Source organism: Hippocampus bargibanti, linkage group LG09, assembly GCF_051943395.1.
Source record: "Hippocampus bargibanti isolate YZ-2025 linkage group LG09, ASM5194339v1, whole genome shotgun sequence".
Classification (NCBI taxonomy): Eukaryota; Metazoa; Chordata; class Actinopteri; order Syngnathiformes; family Syngnathidae; genus Hippocampus; species Hippocampus bargibanti.
Genome location: NC_142742.1, coordinates 24262413 through 24279418, shown reverse-complemented (window position 1 = coordinate 24279418; position 17006 = coordinate 24262413). Strand labels below are relative to the sequence as shown.

The window sequence follows — 17006 nt, the reverse complement described above, 5'->3', positions numbered from 1 at the left end:
TCCATCAATCGATTGGTGTCCAGGTAGCTGGTGTGGTCTCGGTCTTTCAGTAGTCGATCACAAGGTGACCGCCCCCCCTCCCTCCCCAAAGTGAGGAATTTGCAGTTCCTCCAAGAATTCTTGAACGATTGAATTTACTTAAAGGACAACCGGCACCATTTTTGTGTTTCCTAAGTGACATCAGAAAAATGTTTTATAGCATCTAAAATACCCAAAACACGCAGGCTGATATTTTTTGTCAAATACAAAACACCAATAAAAATGAGTTAGTGTCCCAAAACTACTTCAAAATGAAACTGGAAATGGCCAGTTTCAGAAGGTCCCGCCCCTTTTGTTCTTGACATCACGCCAGGAAGTCTTGCCTTGCTCTCCAATCAAAACAATGGCTTCAGATTGGGAGAAGATGCTTTCTTGTTACTCGTCCAGTTATGAATGTGATTCAAATAGTTCTGAAGAGGAAAGCATACATGTTTGCAATGGATTCAAGAAGTCCTTCCGTGTCATTTTGAGGCATCTGGACGGAAATGTAGCATCTCAGAAAATGCACAAGATGGCGCCCAAACTCCGTTGGAAATGGGCTGATTTGTCTGCTTGGAATTTGTGTCAACTCGTATCAAATAGTAGTCTTGGTGCAACACACAACGATTCACCATCACGTTATTTATGTGTTTTCCTTCTAATTTCGCCATCAACACAAAGTTTTTAGACCAAACAAAGTACCCAAAATGCATTGTGTGTGTCGCTTTCTCTGTGTGGGGCGTTCCTTCCGTGACGTCACGTCAGGCATCGTCATCAACTCGAAAACAAGACTTCATGAATATTCAGCGTGAGTCTTAGAAGGAAAACACATAAATAACGCGATGGTGAATCATTGTGTGTTGCACCAAGACTACTATTTGATACTAGTTGATACAAATTCCCAGCGGACAAATCAGGCCGTTTCCAACCGAGCTTGGGCGCCATCTTGTGCATTTTCCGTCACGCTACATTGGAGTCCAGATGGCTCGAATTGATACGCAAGTACGTCTTGAATCGATTGCAAACATGTATGCTTTCCTCTTCGGAACTATTTGAATCACATTCATAAGTGGATGCGTAACCAGAAAGCATCTTCTCCCAATCTGAACTCTGTGAAGCTATTGTTTTGATTCTGGAGCAAGGCAGTTTGTGAAGGAGTATCCATCACGAACAAGGGGGAGGGACCTTCTGAAACTCGCCATTTCCGGCGTCGTTTTGGGACACTTTAACTCATTTTTATCGGTGTTTTGCATTTGACTAAAAATATCAGCCTGCGTGTTTTGGCTATTTTAGATGCTATAAAACCTTTTTCTGATGTCACTTAGGAAACAAAAAAATGGCGTCGGTTGTCCTTTAAGAGTCCATCAATCCACTGGTGTCTCGTCCACCAGATTGTGAAACCGGTGGAGTCCACTTAAGCCCACGAAGGCGTTCTTGGTCACAGGCGGGACTAGAACCCTCCGCCATCACTTCCATCCTTTTAAATCCTGATGGTACTCAATATTGGGGGTGTTGGGTGGGAGGGGGTTGCGGCTATCTTACACAAGTCCACGCGGAAGCGCGTCAAAGGAGTTCCCACTCGTCGTCGACGTCGTCGCCACCGACGCCTGTTCCAGAAGGGGCGGGGCGACGGGGAGTTTGGGGGAGGAGTTTGGTCATCCGACGGGCCAGTCCGCCGGACGGCGTCACCGCCCACAGCTCCTCGTCTGGAGTGACTGACAAGGACAAAAAAAAGAGAGAGAAAGAAAGTCCTCTGTAATAATAATAATAATAATAATAATAATAATAATAATAATAATAATAATAATCCATTTCATTTCTAAGCGCCTTTCAAAACTCTCAAGGTCACTTTACAATCACCCACAGTTTCTCTGTGGGTGAGCAGCGGCAGCCACATGCCCCAACATTCACTAAACCCGGAATAACTCAAATTGATAGAAAGTTAGCTAGCTAATAGATAACTAATAGCTAGTTTGCTAGTTAGATAGCAAATAGATAGCAAATAGATAGCAAGCTAGGAAGCCACCGAGATAGCTAGCTAGGTAGCCAGTTAGATAGCTAGCTAGATAGCTAAATAGCCAGCTAGATAGCTAGCTGGGTAGCCAGCTAGAGAACTAGCGGTGTGCACATTCCACCATGACGTCCCTGATCCACTGCTGAAAAGGACGCTTTGATCCTCTCCTCTTTCATGTCACAAAGAGGGTACAGCAAGGGCTGAATAATAATAATCCATTTCAGTTCTAAGCACCTTTCAAAACTCTCAAGGTCACTTTACAGTTACAGGACCAGTTTTTCTGTGGGTGAGCAGCGGCAGCCACATGCGCCAGCGTTCACTCAACCTGAAAGTAACGGCAATAGATAGAAAACTAGCTAGCTAGCTAGCAGATAGCTAGTAGATAGCTAGCAGATAGCTAGTAGATAGCGAGCCAGCCGGCTGGCTGGCTATCTACTAGCTATCTGCTAGCTCAAACCGGAAGTAACTCAAAAAGATAGAAAGCTAGCTAGCTAGCTAATAGATACGTAATAGGTAATAATAATAATAATAATAATAAATGCTAGCGCGTGTGGCTGCCGCTGCTCATCCGCACAAAAAATATCCTGTGACTGTCAAGTGTCCTTGAGAGTTTTGAAAGGCGCTTATAAATGAAATGTATTATTATTATAAATAATAATAATAATAATAATAATAATACATTTCATCTATAAGCACCTTTCAAAACTGTCAAGGTCACTTTACAGTCACAGGATACAGTCGCTAATAGATAGCTACCTAGCCAGCTAGATAGCGAGATAGCTAAACGATAGCTAGCTAGATAGCTAGCCAGCCAGCTAATAGATAGCAAATAGATAACAAGGTAGCTAGCTAGACTGTCACAAGTATTCTTTTTTCATGATCTGGTTGGCGACCAACGGGGGGCGCTGTCGGCCCCGCCTGCACCTGCACAGGTGCTGGTCGTTTCCAATCAGTGGCACTCAAAAGGACCCCCGGCACGTCCATTCGGTGTCGGGTAATTGTTGAATGTCATTGTTGTTGCATGTCATTTGCATTGTATGCAATCGTATGCATTGTGTGCGGTGCATGTGTTTGTTTAACCTTGGCGGACTTTTACTTTTGGTTTTCTTTTGATACTTTGTATTTTTTTCCGTTCAGATGATTTTGATGTTTTAGAGTTTGTTCCTGCTGACTTTATTTTAATACAATTTATCAACCTCCTGGTCCCTCCTGCCTGCTTTTTGGGAGCCGCACCCGCCATCACCATCATGCAAAACGTGACATCTTTTAAGGGATTCTGTCAAACAGAAATTTATAATTTTTTTTTAGCCCTAAATGATAGCAAAGATCGATTCCCTGCAACGGAAATTCCTATATTCGGAACACGGAATTACAATACATGTAAAATTATGTAAATACATGCTCGATATATGGAAAAAGTTGTCCGTTCCGTCATTTTTTTCCTTGCCGGTGATGTAGTTGCGGCTACCTGCGCAGAGGATGATGGGAAATTCCCAGGTTAGCCACATTAGCTTGCTTTCAAAATCGCACGTTGTTTAGTGTAGTGTAGCAGTTGTATTGGGTAGTTCTAGTCAGAAAGTTGTGTAATCATGGAGTCCAAACGTAAGAAAGTCGTTAAGAGCGTAGAAGAAACCGTGACGTGTATTCAACTCAGCCAAGAAGGATATAAAATCATACGAATTCCAGAAATACTCCGAGTAGGCAAAACTCAAGTGTACGAAACGATAAAAAAATAAGATAAAAAAATGTATGATGATGATGATTGTGATTATTATTATTATACAGGTATATTATAAGTCGAAATCCATTCAAAATGTTGAATAAAGACTCTGAGGCTAAATGACATGCAAACTCCCCCCTGTGCCATCATACGGTCGATTGCTGTGCGAGAGTGAGATGCTGACTGACTGGCCAAAATTGTGCTACACGTTGCCTGCATGCTAGCGCGTTGCAGTGCCAGGTGGAGAATTGAATTTTTGAAAAATATGGTGTGGAGGTCATGGTTGTAAGTAGGGTGGTCGTAAATCGACTTGGCCGTAAGTCGGATGTTACCTATATACAGGAAACATCCAACTTACGACCGAGCTTCGTTCCGACCAAATGGTTGTAAGTCAAAATGATCGTAAGTCGAAATCCATTCAAAATGTCGAATAGGGACTCGGAGGCTAAATGACTGGCAAACTTCCCCCATCTGGTGACATCACACGGTAGATTGCTGTGCCAGAGTGAGATGCTGGCTGGATGGCCAAAATTGTCGTACACGTTGCCGGCCTGCTAGCGCGTTGCGGTGCCAGGCGTAGAATTAAAATTTTGAAAAATACGGTGTGGAGGTCATGGTCGTAAGTAGGGTGGTCATAAAACGAGCTGGCCGTAAGTCGGATGTTACCTGAATACAGGTAACATCCAAAATTACAACCGAGCTCCGTTCTGACCAAACGGTTGGAAGTCAAAATAGTCGTAAGTCAAAATGGTCGTAAGTCGAACATCCATTCAAAATGTTGACTAGGGAATCGGAGGCTAAATGACTGGCAAACTTCCCCCATCTGGTGACATCACACGGTAGATTGCTGCGCGAGAGTGACATGCTGGCTGGCCAAAATTGTCGAACACGTTCAATTTTTTTTAAATACGGTCTGGAGGTCATGGTCGTAAGTACAGGTGGTCATAAATCGAGCTGGTCGCAAGTCTATTTTATACTTTTAATTCTACGCCCGGCACCCCAACGCGCTAACAGGCCGGCAACGCGTACAACAGTTTTTGGCCAGCCAGCAGCACGTCACTCTCGCACAGCAATCGACCATGTGATGGCACCAGATGGGGGAAGTTTGCCAGTCATTTAGCCTCCAAGTCCCTATTCAACATTTTGAATGGAATTCCACTTACGACTATTTTGACTTACGACCGTTTGTAAGTTGGATATTACCTGTCTGTTTATATATGCGTAACACCACTCATCGATTTACAGGTTCATACAGCACACACATTGTAAATTCCCACAGAAGGAAATTGTGTTTTCAGGGAAATTTCAGTTCCGTAAACACGATTCCTTATGAGAGTGTACTTGTTTGCCACAATGTGTCCTAACCTCATGGACAAAAGCAACAAACGGCTGATAGACATCCGATCCGGGTCCAGCAACTTCCAAGACTTACCCGTCAAGCAGTTGGCGTTTCCCGGGATCTTCTTCCAGTAATCCCCGGCCGGGTTTCTATCGGAGACGCCGTAACGTCGAGCCAAGTCTCCGTTGGGGCAGCGGACCCAAACCGTCCGACAACTAAGAACCAGCTGACTGACGCTCAGACCTGAAGGACAAACGCCGGAATTGAAGGCAACAACAAAGAAACAAAACGTAGTCGCAAACACACGCAGACCTGGAACCAGGTCCCAATTGGTCCCGACGGGCATCTGGTTGCTGAGTCCCGTCCTGACGAAAACGGCGCCCCTGTTGTCCAGCGCCCACAGATGAAGATCGTTTGGACTGGTCTCGATACTGGTCAGCTGGACGCCAACAGGCTGCCAAGATAAAAGTCACATCAAATCCAAAACTATCACAATTTCGGTTTCCCGCGGCGATACGCTACGACGAGTTACATTTTATAGTTTTTTTTTTTAATTTAGAAAATCGCCATTTTAGATATATATTTTTAGAAAATCGGCATTTTAGATTTTTTTAAATTTAGAAAATCGCCATTTTAATGGTTTTTTTTAATTTAGAAAAATTGTTATTTTATAAACGTTTAAAATTTAGAAAATCGCAGTTTTAGACTTTTTTTTCAATTTTTTTATTTTGGTAAATTAAAAAAAAAAACATCACAATTTTAGATTTCTTTTATTTAGAAAATCACAAATTTAGATTTTTTTCAACTTAAAAAAAAAAAAATCGCAATTTTATATTTTTTGGGTTAATTAAAAAAAATGGCAATTTCATATTTTTTTTTTATTTATAAAATCGCCATTTTATATATTTTTTGTAAATTTAGAAAATCGCAATTTTAGATTTTTTTTATTATTTAGAAAAATCACCATTTTATATATTTTTTTGTAAATTCAGAAAATTGTCATTGTAGATTTGTTTTATTGAGAAAAATGTTTTTTTTATGAATTTAGAAAATCGCCATTTTATATTTTTTATTTAGAAAAAGACCATTTTATAATTTTTGTAAATTTAGAAAATCGCAATTTTAGATTTTTTTAAATTTAGAAAATTTCCATTTTATAATTTTTGTAAATTTAGAAAATCACCATTTTAGATTATTTCAAAATTACAAAATAACCATTTTAGATTTGTTTTATTTCGAAAATCACCATTATATATTTTTTTATTTAGAAAATCGCCATTTTATATTTTTTTGTAAATTTAGAAATTCGCCATTTTAGATTTGTTTTATTATAATATTTACGTGTCGCCGGCTAGCTGCTTTTCGTAAATCCAAATTAACAGAAGTTTTTCAACCTCTTCCGTTGCCCGAGACTGTTACTTTGACAGCACGGAAACGCCTTTAATAGCTTCTTTGTTGCGAAGGATGGTAGCAATGGTGGACTTAGCATATTGCTACCGGGCAGTGAAGTCAGACAAACGCACACCTCATTCGTGTTTCTCAATGATCTCCTTCTTCTCCTTGACTGTAATTTTGTTTTGTGTTTTCTTCGGCTGAACACAAGCCTATGGTGGGGTCTTTTTCGGTCCCATAACAGCAAAAGTATCCGTAAAAAAATCCTTGAAGACGATCGACGTGTGCACTCAGAAAAAGGGGGTGTGGAAAGGTAGACCGGCTGGGGCGCTGTTCGGTCATGTGGTTTGGTGTTCTTCCGTCGAAGATTACTCCGCCAGCCGTGGTGGGGCGGCGCTCTGTGTGTATCCCGAAAAGTAGTGTGCATGCCAAGGTTTAATTTTCATAAATTTAACGTTCGTAAACCGGAAAATTCGTAAGGCAAGGTGTTCGTAAACCGAGGCCCCACTGTATATACAAACTGTTTCTGCTGTTTTGCACAACCCTGCGGAACAGCATCTCGTTACACTTGGTAACTGTTCATGCTAATATTAGCTTGTAATACCCTTTTTAATACCCTTTGACGAACAACGTGTACAAATGCCACCGGTTATTCCACGCCTATATTTTATTTGTAATTTTGGGGAGGGCTTCTGGTGTTCTTTTTTTGTTTACACGATCTTTAGGGATGTCCATTGTTTGGTCCGCCATTTTGTTTCACGTCACAAGTACTAAAAGCTATCTATTCGCTAGCTATTGGCCATCTATTCGCTATCTATTCACTTGCTATTAGCTATCTATTCGCTATCTATTAGCTATCGGCTATCTATTCGCTAGCTATTAGCTATCTGAGTTACTTCCGGGTTGAGTGAACGCTGACGCGTGTGGCTGCCGCTGCTCACCCACAGAAAAAAACCTATCCTGTAACTGTAAAGTGACCTTGTGAGTTTTGAAAGGCACTTCGAAATCAGATGTATTATTATTATTATTATTATTATTATATTTTAACCTAATATTTTTTTGTTAAAATTGTAGCAATTATGAACAGAATTAAATATTTACCTTATTGCGCAACGTTGTTACCTAACAACTTACATGAAGGAATTCGATTTGATTAGCCGATGCTATTTTGTGTTTTCATAGTCATCTAATCTGCCAAATTGCCCTTGCTAGAAAGTGGAGTTACTACTAACGTCTCAATTACTCTTTGATCTCATCAGTACGGCACTAGTTAATTGTTCAGTACTATTTTTGCGATGATCATTTGATATTTGAGTTAGTGGTGTACATTTCCGCGGCCTGGTAGTCGACACCGGCTTCACAGTGCAGAGGTCACCGGTTCGCTTGTCTTTGTGTGCCCTGCGATTGGCTGGCAACCAATTCAGGGTGTCCCCCGCCTCGTGCCCGAAGACAGCTGAGATAGGCTCCAGCACCCCTAATGAGGAATAAGCGGTACGGAAAATGGATGGATGGATGGTGTACATTTCCGGGTTGAGTGAACGATGGCGGGTCTGGCTGCCGCTGTTCACCCGCAGAAAAAAAATGTTGTTCTTATCCTGTGCCTGTAAAGTGCCCTTGAGAGTTTTGAAAGGCGCTTATAAATACAATGTATTACAGGTAACATCCGATTTACGACCGAGTTCCGTTCCGACCAAACGGTCGTAAGTCAAATTGGTCGTAAGTCAAAATCCATTCAAAATGCTAAATGACTGGCAAACTCCCCCTCTGGTGCCTTCACACGGTCGATTGCTGTGCGAGAGTGAGACGTTTGCTGGCTGGCCAAAATTGTTGTACGTGTTGCCGGCCTGCTAGCGCGTTGTGGTGCCGGGCGTAGAATAAAAATTTTAAAACATAGGGTTTGGAGGTTGTGGTCGTTAGGACGGGTAGTCGTAAATCGATGTGGTCGTAAGTCGGATGTTACCTGTATACACGTAACAGCCAACTTATGACCGATGGACCATTCCTGTACGACACAGACGTATAGGGTCTGGAGGTTGTGGTTGTAAGTACGGGTAGTCGTAAGTGGAGCCGGTCGTAAGTCGGATGTTACCTGTATTATTAAGTCGCCGAAAACAGGTGAAATGCGGTTCGGGCGAGAAGCTTCAAAGTGGATTTTACCTGCTCGGGTGGTTCGATGTGGATCCAAGCGGGAAGCATCATGTTGGGGTTGAGTGGTTGGGTCCCGACCCGGAAGTAGACCAGGCCACGGCTGTCCAGAGCCCAAACGTTCTGGCTGCCGCAGCTGATGCTCACCAAACGTACACTTCCTACCTCGAAAGACACACCGTGTCAAGGTCACATATTAACTCATTCACTGCCAGACATGCAAAAATGTGTCCACTCAAGTGCCAGGGTTTTTGTCATTGTCACTCCAATTCCAGGACTTACAGAATATTGAGTTTTTTAAAACCTTAGACTCTCTTCTTTCATCAGAATGAAATAGTTAATTCCTAAATTATACGGGTCTGGAGTTATCTGAGTTTGAAATGGGGGCAGCTGTCCGAAATACAATGCAATACAGTTATAACTCCGCTTAAGAACTTAATTGGTTCCCAGAAAGTGTGTGTAAGGCGAAAAGTGTGTCTTCCAAACATTAAGTTTCCATAGGAAACCATTAAAGTGAGAATAATCCGTTCCCAGGTGCCCATAAAACCTAATTTTCTACCAAACAAACCTTAAAACTACACGAAATGTGCCTTATTTAACGTATAATAAATGTGCTATGGTATTCTAATTAAAGAAATAAAATGTAATGGTGACAATAAACAAACCTAATAGAAATGCGGGATGAGATTTTATTATGAGAATAGATTGCAGTTGAAAAATTTAGGTGACCTTGGGAGTTTTGAAGGGCACTTATAAATGGAATGAATTATTATTATTATTATTATTATTATTATCATCATTTGTTAGCTATTTGCTATCTATGGCTGGGTAGCTAGCGAGCTAGCTATTCACTATGTTGCTGGCTGGCTATATAGCTAGATATCTGTTGGCTATCGATTGGCTAGCTAGCTAGCGAGCTAGCTTTCTATGGATTTAAGTTACTTCTGGGTTGAGTGAACGCTGGCACGTGTGGCTGCCACTGCTCCCCCACAGAAAAACTTATCCTGGGACTGTAGAGTGACCTTGAGAGTTTTGAAATGCGCTTATAAATGAAATTTATTATTATTATTAAAACAATTAGTTATGTTCAACTGTTACAAAAAAGTTACTTAAAATGCTTAAAAAAGTGAAGTGAATATGTCATTTTCCATGTCAATTCAATTTTGATATGAAAATTACTAATTGAAGCCCCCCAATTTGCTAAAATGACCATTTTCTACATGTTTTCATTTTGGTCTAAAATGGCGATTTTCTAATTTTGTTTTTGCTAATTTTGTTTTTATTTTTAAAGGGCAATTTTCTAAATTAAAAAATAAAATAAAATGTCAACAATGAAAAAAAAAGTGACGTGAATTTAGTCTCATGTTCCTTGAATGCAACCTTTTCATAAGAGCAACCTCAAAAGGTGCAAAACGGCACTTTCCGCATCATTTTAAGGCTTTTTCTTTCAAAATAATCAATACGGGTAACATCCGACTTACGACCAGCTCGACTTACAACCACCCATACTCACGACCATGACCTCCAGACGCTGGTTTTACGATTTTAATTCTACGCCTGCCACCGCAACGCGCTAGCAGGCCGACAACGCGTACAACAATTTTGGCCAGCCAGCCAGCCAGCATCTCACGCTTGCACAGCAATCGACTGTGTGATGGCACCACAGGGGAAAGTTGGCCAGCTTACGAGTCTCTCTTCAACATTTTGAATGGATTTCGACTTACGACCATTTTGACTTACAGACTTACGAACGGAACTCGGTTGTAAGTCGGATGTTACCTGTAATACATTGTATTTATAAGCACCTTTCAAAACTCTCAAGGGCACTTTACAGGCACAGGATAAGAACATTTTTTTCTGTGGGTGAGCAGCGGCAGCCAGAGGCACCACCTTTCACTGAACCCGGAAATGTATACCACTAACTCAAATATAAAATGATCATCGCAAAAATAGTTCCAAACAATTAACTAGTGCCGTACTGATGAGATCAAAGAGTAGTTGAGAGGTTAGTCGTAACCCCACTTTCGAAGGCGGCAACGCGTACAACAATTTTGGACCAACCAGCCATCATCTCACTCTCGCCTCGCACAGCAATCGACCGTGTGATGGCACCAGAGGGGGGGAGTTTGCTAGTCATTTAGCCTCCGAGTCTCTCTTCAACATTTTGAATGGATTTTCGACTTACAACCATTTTGACTTACGACCAAGTTCAACCGAGTTCCGTTCCGACCGCGGAAGCGCCTTTCAAAACTCTCAAGGGCACCTCCGAGTCTCTCTTCAACATTTTGAATGGATTTTCGACTTACGACCAAGTTCAACCGAGTTCCGTTCGCGGAAGCACCTTTCAAAACTCTCAAGGGCACCTCCAAGTCTCTCCTCAACATTTTTAATGGATTTTCGACTTACAACCATTTTGACTTACGACCAAGTTCAACCGAGTTCCGTTCCGACCGCGGAAGCGCCTTTCAAAACTCTCAAGTGCACCTCCGAGTCTCTCTTCAACATTTTGAATGGATTTTCGACTTACGACCATTTTGACATACAACCGATTGGTCGGAACGAAACTCGGTCGCAAGTCCGATGTTACCTGTAGTTATTTTGTAAACCGGCTGCAATTGGCCAAGTGCTAGTTGCGTGTTTTCTCCCGTCGCCCTTTTGCTTCAACTTATGTAAGGTCACTTCAAATCATGTGGGCAACTTTTCTCACACACACACACACACACACACACACACACACACACACACACACGCACACACACACACACACACACACACACACACACACATACACACATACACACATACACACGTATACACATGTACACACACGGGCACCTGCTCCCCCGATGTCACGTCGACAGCTGAATGTTACGTAAGAAGCTGACTGGGGTCTGTTTTCTGTTTTTAGTTGCGCTGCGTCTCGCTATCAGCCAGCACATGACATGGAGTCACAAGTGCGGCCGCTTGTTTATGTCGCCCCAAGACGAACATGCGGGGGTCACCTTACAGCCCCACCCCCCTGACTGAGCACGCCCGTTACCCTCGGATGCAGGGGGGGGGGGGTCTCGACCTTAGCGGAGGTTGTTTACATAACAACAATCAACGTCAATCGATTTCAACAAGCCGTTCTGGGTTTCAATATCTCAACGTCCCGTGTGTCCCTTGAACGCATCCTTTTAAGAAGAGCACTTCATTTTAATATCCGTTAAAGGACAACCTACACAATTTTTTTTCGTAACTGACATCAGAAAGAACGTTTTATAGCATCTAAAATAGCCAAAACACGTAGGCTGATATTTTTAGTCAAATGCAAAACACCAATAAAAATGACTTCAAGTGTCCCAAAACTACTTCAAAATGACCTCAGAAAGTTTGTTTCAGAAGGTCCCGCCCCCTTGTTCGTGGCATCACGCCAGGACGTCTTGCCTTGCTCGAGAATCAAAACAATGGCTTCAGATTCTGAGAAGATGCTTTCTTGTTACTCATCCAGTTATGAATATGATTCAAATAGTTCCGAAGAGGAAAGCATAAATGTTTGCAAACCATTAAAGAAGTCCTTCCGGATCAATTCGAGCCGTCAGGACTCCAATGTAGCGTCCCAGAAAATGCACAAGATGGCGCCCAAGCTCTGTTGGAAATGGTCTGATTTGTCTGCTGGGAATTTGTGTCAACTGGTATCAAATAATCAAATAGTAGTCTTGGTGCAACACACAACGATTCACCATTGCGTTATTTATGTGTTTTCCTTCTAATTTCGCCATCAACACGAAATTTTCAGATCAAACAAAGTCCCCAAAATGCATTGTGTTTCTCGGTCAGGGGTGTTCCAGACGTGACGTGACGTCAGGCATCGCCATCAACTCGAAAACAAGACTTCCTGAATATTCTGCGCGAGTCTTAAAGGACAACCGGACAAGTTGTGTCCATAATTTGTAAAATGGCTTCAAATGACTTCTACTGAGCGTATTTTAATAAGATTCCACCGCATATAGCGATATTTCACGATTTAAGACTCGCGCTGAACATTCAGGAAGTCTTGTTTTTGAGTTGGCGACGAGTCCATACGTGACGTCATGAAAGCACCGCCCCCTGACCGAAAAAAGACACATTGTAGCAGTCCTTCAATCACGTCAATGTATTTTGCTGTACCTGTTTGGTCTGGGGACCTCGTGTTGCACCCAAAAGCCACCAGAAGAGGGCATCCAAGCTCCATCTAAGGAATTTATCAGCCTGTGGAAGCGGAGGTGGCCACTGGAGGTCGCCATTTTGTGCCTCTTTTTTTTTAGAGGGGGCGGAGTTTGCGAGTTATTTCGCCTCCGAGTCTCGGTTCAACATTTGGAATGCATTTTGACTTACGACCATTTTGACTTACGATCGTTTGGTCGGAGTGGCACTCGGTCGTAAGTTGGATGTTACCTGTATTCAATTCAGTTTTTTTAACACTAACTTTTTTTTGTAACAGTTGAACAAAATTGCTCTTTTGTTGATTTGCAACATTTTCGGAAAAAAAGTAAACATTTAGAAAATCACAATTTTATCATATTTTTTAAAGGTAGAAAAGTGCCATTTAGCAAATGTTGACCAATTTCGAAAATCACCATTTTCGAATATTAGGGGGCAATTTGCGTCTAATTTGCAGTTCCAAATTGAGCCTGTCGATGGCAGCACCTGACACAAGCAGCTAACGGCGCTACTGCCTAATGTCAGAATGATCGATTTTCTGACGGAGGGTGTGGGCCGCATGAGAACGGACCACGGGCCGCATTTGGCCCCCGAGCCGGACTTTTGGATGCGACTGCTCTTATGTTTTCTAATGGGCTAATCTCACTAGCTGGTTATCTAGCTAGCTACCTAGCTGACTATCTATTTGCTACATATTATCTATCTACCTGGCGATCTATTCGTTATATAGCTAGCTGGCTGGTTGTCTAGCTGGCTATCTATTAGCTAGTGAGTTAGCTTTCTATCTCTTTGAGTTACTTCCGGGTTGAGGGAACGCTGGCGCGTGTGGCTGCCACTGCTCACCCACAGAAAAACTGATCCTGTGATTGTAAAGTGACCTTGAGAGTTTTGAAAGGCGCTTATTAATGAAATGTATTATCTTGTGCCGGTCCCAAGCCCGGATAAATACAGAGGGTTGTGTCAGGAAGGGCATCCGACGTAAAAGCTTGGCCAAAACAAACATGCGGATCAAACCTCTAAAGATGGAGGACACTGATTCGCTGTGGCGACCCCGTCAAAGGAAAAGGAAAAGAAGATTATTATTATTAGTATTATTATTATTATTAGTACTAGTAGTAGTATTATTATTCCAGAAAATAATTGTTCTTTAGAATTTAGAAAATCATCATTTTGGGATTATTTTTTTAAAACAGTAGAAAATTAGCGGGGGCTGATTCTGTCAATGACTATTTTTCTAATTTGCAGTTCCTAATTGAGCCTATAGATGGCAGCACTTAGCATTTGCCGCTAACAGCGCAACTGCCCAATGTATAATAATAATACAACAACAACAACAATAATAATAATAATAATAATAATAATACATTAAATTTCTAAGCGCCTTTCAAAACTCTCAACGACACTTGATAAGTTTTTTTGTTTATTTTTGTTGAAAACCAAAACACCATTTCCCATTAGATCAATGTAAAAATTGTTAATCCGTTCCATATTTTAGTATTTAGTTTTTTTCCTCTTTCTTTTGACTTCAAGATGGCGCCGCAAGAGTGGCTGCTTCTCCAGCAGTTCTTGTATTTGGTTTTTCTACTTCTTTCTTTCCTTTCATAACTTTGCTGCTGCCGGGTAGAGTGAACGCTGGCGCGAATGGCTGCCGCTGGTCTATTAATTCGTCATTGGGGGGCATCTTATTGATTTTAGGTCAGAGGCTGCGGGTTGGATGAAAATGGACCCGGGCCGCATTTGGCCCCCCGGCCGCACTTTGGACACACATGCAGTCCGTTCAAGCCGACGAAGACGTACCGAGCTGACTGAGGTCCAGCGAGGTCCAATGAAGACCGGCGGGACAGGAGGAAGACAAGGTGCGAATGAAGACCCGTCCGTGGCCGTCCAGTCCCCAGAGGGCGTCGCGGCAAGCCGCCAGCCGGATCAGCTCCGCCTGAACGGGGACAACGGCGGCGCGGCGTCAGGACGCCGAAAAAAAAAAAAAACAATGGGGGAAAAGGGCGAGCGACCTCCGGCGGCAGCGGGACGCTGGACGGACGAAGTTCTCCATCTCGGTCCCAGACGCAGAACAGGTCCTTCTTGCTTTGGGCCAACCACAGGAAGGCGCCTGAAAGGAAGGCGCTGGTTGTCAAAAAAAGCCAACTAGACCCCCCAGAAACCAAATCGGCGAATCCCCGCTGACCTTCTTTGCAGGACAACGCGGAGGAGGCGACGGAGGTCCACCTGGTGGCCGCCAGCGTCCCCCTGGGAACCAGGTTCTGCCAGAAGGTTCCCACCAGGGCGCCGCGGGCCACGTGCAGCCGGTTGCGTCCGGACGCCACCCACACGCCGCCGGCGCCGGCCCCCACCAGGCCGGGCTGGCGCTGCGAGTACTGCGACAGGAAGGCCACCACCCGCTCCACCGGCGCCCTGGTCGCCGTGGCGACGCTCTGCGTGGCGCTCACCAGCGTCTGGAACAGGCTGCCTCGATCGAACGCCGCGTAGTCGGAAATGCCCACCTGGGGAAGGCGGGGTCAGTCCAGCCAAAAACAGGCCCCGCCCCCAAGACGGCGTACCTGCCACCAGTGGTCGTCGAGCCCCTGCGGTCGGCGCGGGGAAACCCCGGTCCGGAAATAGAGTCTGCCGGCGACGTCCAGCGCCCAGCCGGTGCCGGCGTGGCCCAGCGCTACGCACATGAGCTCCACGCCTTGCGCCTCGCTGCGAGGGGGCAAAAAAACAAAAAACAAAATACATATACAACAAAATAATCATACATTTCATTTCTAAGCGCCTTTACAAACTCTCAAGGTCACTTGCAGTCATGGGATAAGTTTTTCTGTGAGTGAGCAGCGGCAGCCACACCCGGACTCGGACTCAAACTCAAATAGATAGAAAGCAAGCTAGCTGGCTAATAGATAGACAGCTAGATAGCCAGCAACATCGCTAGCTAATGGATAACCAGTCATATAGCTAGCTAGGTAGGAACAGATAGCCAGCCAGCTAGCTAATAGATAGCCAGCCAGCTAGCTTGCTAATAGATAGCCATCTAAAAGCCAGCTAAAAGATAGCCAGCCACATAGCTAGGTAAAAGGTAGCCAGCCACATAGCTAGCTAATAAATAGCCAGCCAGCTAGCAAATAGATAGCCAGCTAAAAGATAGCCAGCCACATCACTTGCTAAAAGATAGCCAGCCAGATAGCTTGCTAATAGATAGTCATCTAAAAGCCAGCCATATAGCCAGCTAAAAGATAGCCAGCCACATAGCTAGGTAAAAGATAGCCAGCCACATAGCTAGCTAATAAATAGCCAGCCAGCTAGCTAGCTAAAAGATAGCCAGCCAGATAGCAAATAGGTAGCCAGCTAATAGCCAGCTAAAAGATAGCCAGCCACATCGCTTGCTAAAAGATAGCCAGCCATATAGCTAGCTAAGTAGCTAATAGATAGCCAGCAAGCCAGCTATATAAGAGATAGCCAGCAGGCTAGCTAGAAATCAGATAGCCAGCTAGCTAGCCAGCTAATCGATAGCCAGCCATATAGCTAGCTTGGTGGCTAATAGATAGCCAGTCGGCTAGCTCGCTAATAGCCAGCCATATAGCCAGCCACATTGCTAAATAGCCAACCATATAGCTAGCTAGATAGCTAGCCGCATTTTAGCGGAAAACGGATGACAAAAGGAAGTCAATGACCTGACGGCGTCGTACTTCCAGGCGCCGTCCGGCCCTTCCCTGTAGAACAAAGCGTTGTGCTCGCTGAGCGCCCAGACGACGCCGCCGCGGGCGCACACCTGACTGAAGACGCACGGCGTGTCCACCTTGACGGAACGGGCGCAGGGACGCTCCACGCTCAAGCCTGCCGAACGCGCACGAGCGAGGGTTGGGGTTAAAGGTGGGACGGCGGGTCACGAACGCGCTTTACCCGTCTGCAGGTAGAGATCCCCGTTGGTCTTGACGATCCAGGCCGAGTCGTCGGCGAGCGCCACGTAGGCCGCCTGCTCCGCCGCTTTGTACCAGTGGCGCTTGGCGTGCGGCGGCGACACTTTGGCGCAGGCGTACGCCGTCATGCTGCGCTGCTCCACCTTCCACAGCAGGTGACCTGGCGCGGCGTGCGTGCGCGGCGTGCGCTACGTTTAGCCGGCCGGGCGCTAACGTCCAAGCGCCGCTGGCTGACGGTGGTTAAAGACTCACCCGAGGGGGAGAGCGCCGCCTGGTGGATGTTGT

General features: G+C 44.2%; 1 protein-coding gene across 1 annotated transcript in view; it reads right to left on the bottom strand.

The window, feature by feature from the left end:
* Positions 1 to 987: 987 nt before the first annotated feature.
* tecpr2 (tectonin beta-propeller repeat containing 2) overlaps positions 988 to 17006 on the bottom strand; it is a 42793-nt gene continuing 26774 nt past the window's right edge. The window contains exons 19-29 of the mRNA XM_089004918.1: positions 16974 to 17006; positions 16705 to 16881; positions 16476 to 16638; positions 15366 to 15507; positions 14993 to 15308; positions 14820 to 14917; positions 14608 to 14743; positions 8641 to 8789; positions 5404 to 5545; positions 5185 to 5334; positions 988 to 1733 (exon numbers count right to left, since the gene is read on the bottom strand). The exon at positions 16974 to 17006 is cut by the window's right edge and continues 83 nt beyond it. Of these exons, the coding sequence (XP_088861044.1) occupies positions 1582 to 1733; positions 5185 to 5334; positions 5404 to 5545; positions 8641 to 8789; positions 14608 to 14743; positions 14820 to 14917; positions 14993 to 15308; positions 15366 to 15507; positions 16476 to 16638; positions 16705 to 16881; positions 16974 to 17006 (1658 nt within the window). The 3' untranslated portion in view covers positions 988 to 1581. The remainder of the gene's footprint in view (positions 1734 to 5184; positions 5335 to 5403; positions 5546 to 8640; positions 8790 to 14607; positions 14744 to 14819; positions 14918 to 14992; positions 15309 to 15365; positions 15508 to 16475; positions 16639 to 16704; positions 16882 to 16973) is intronic.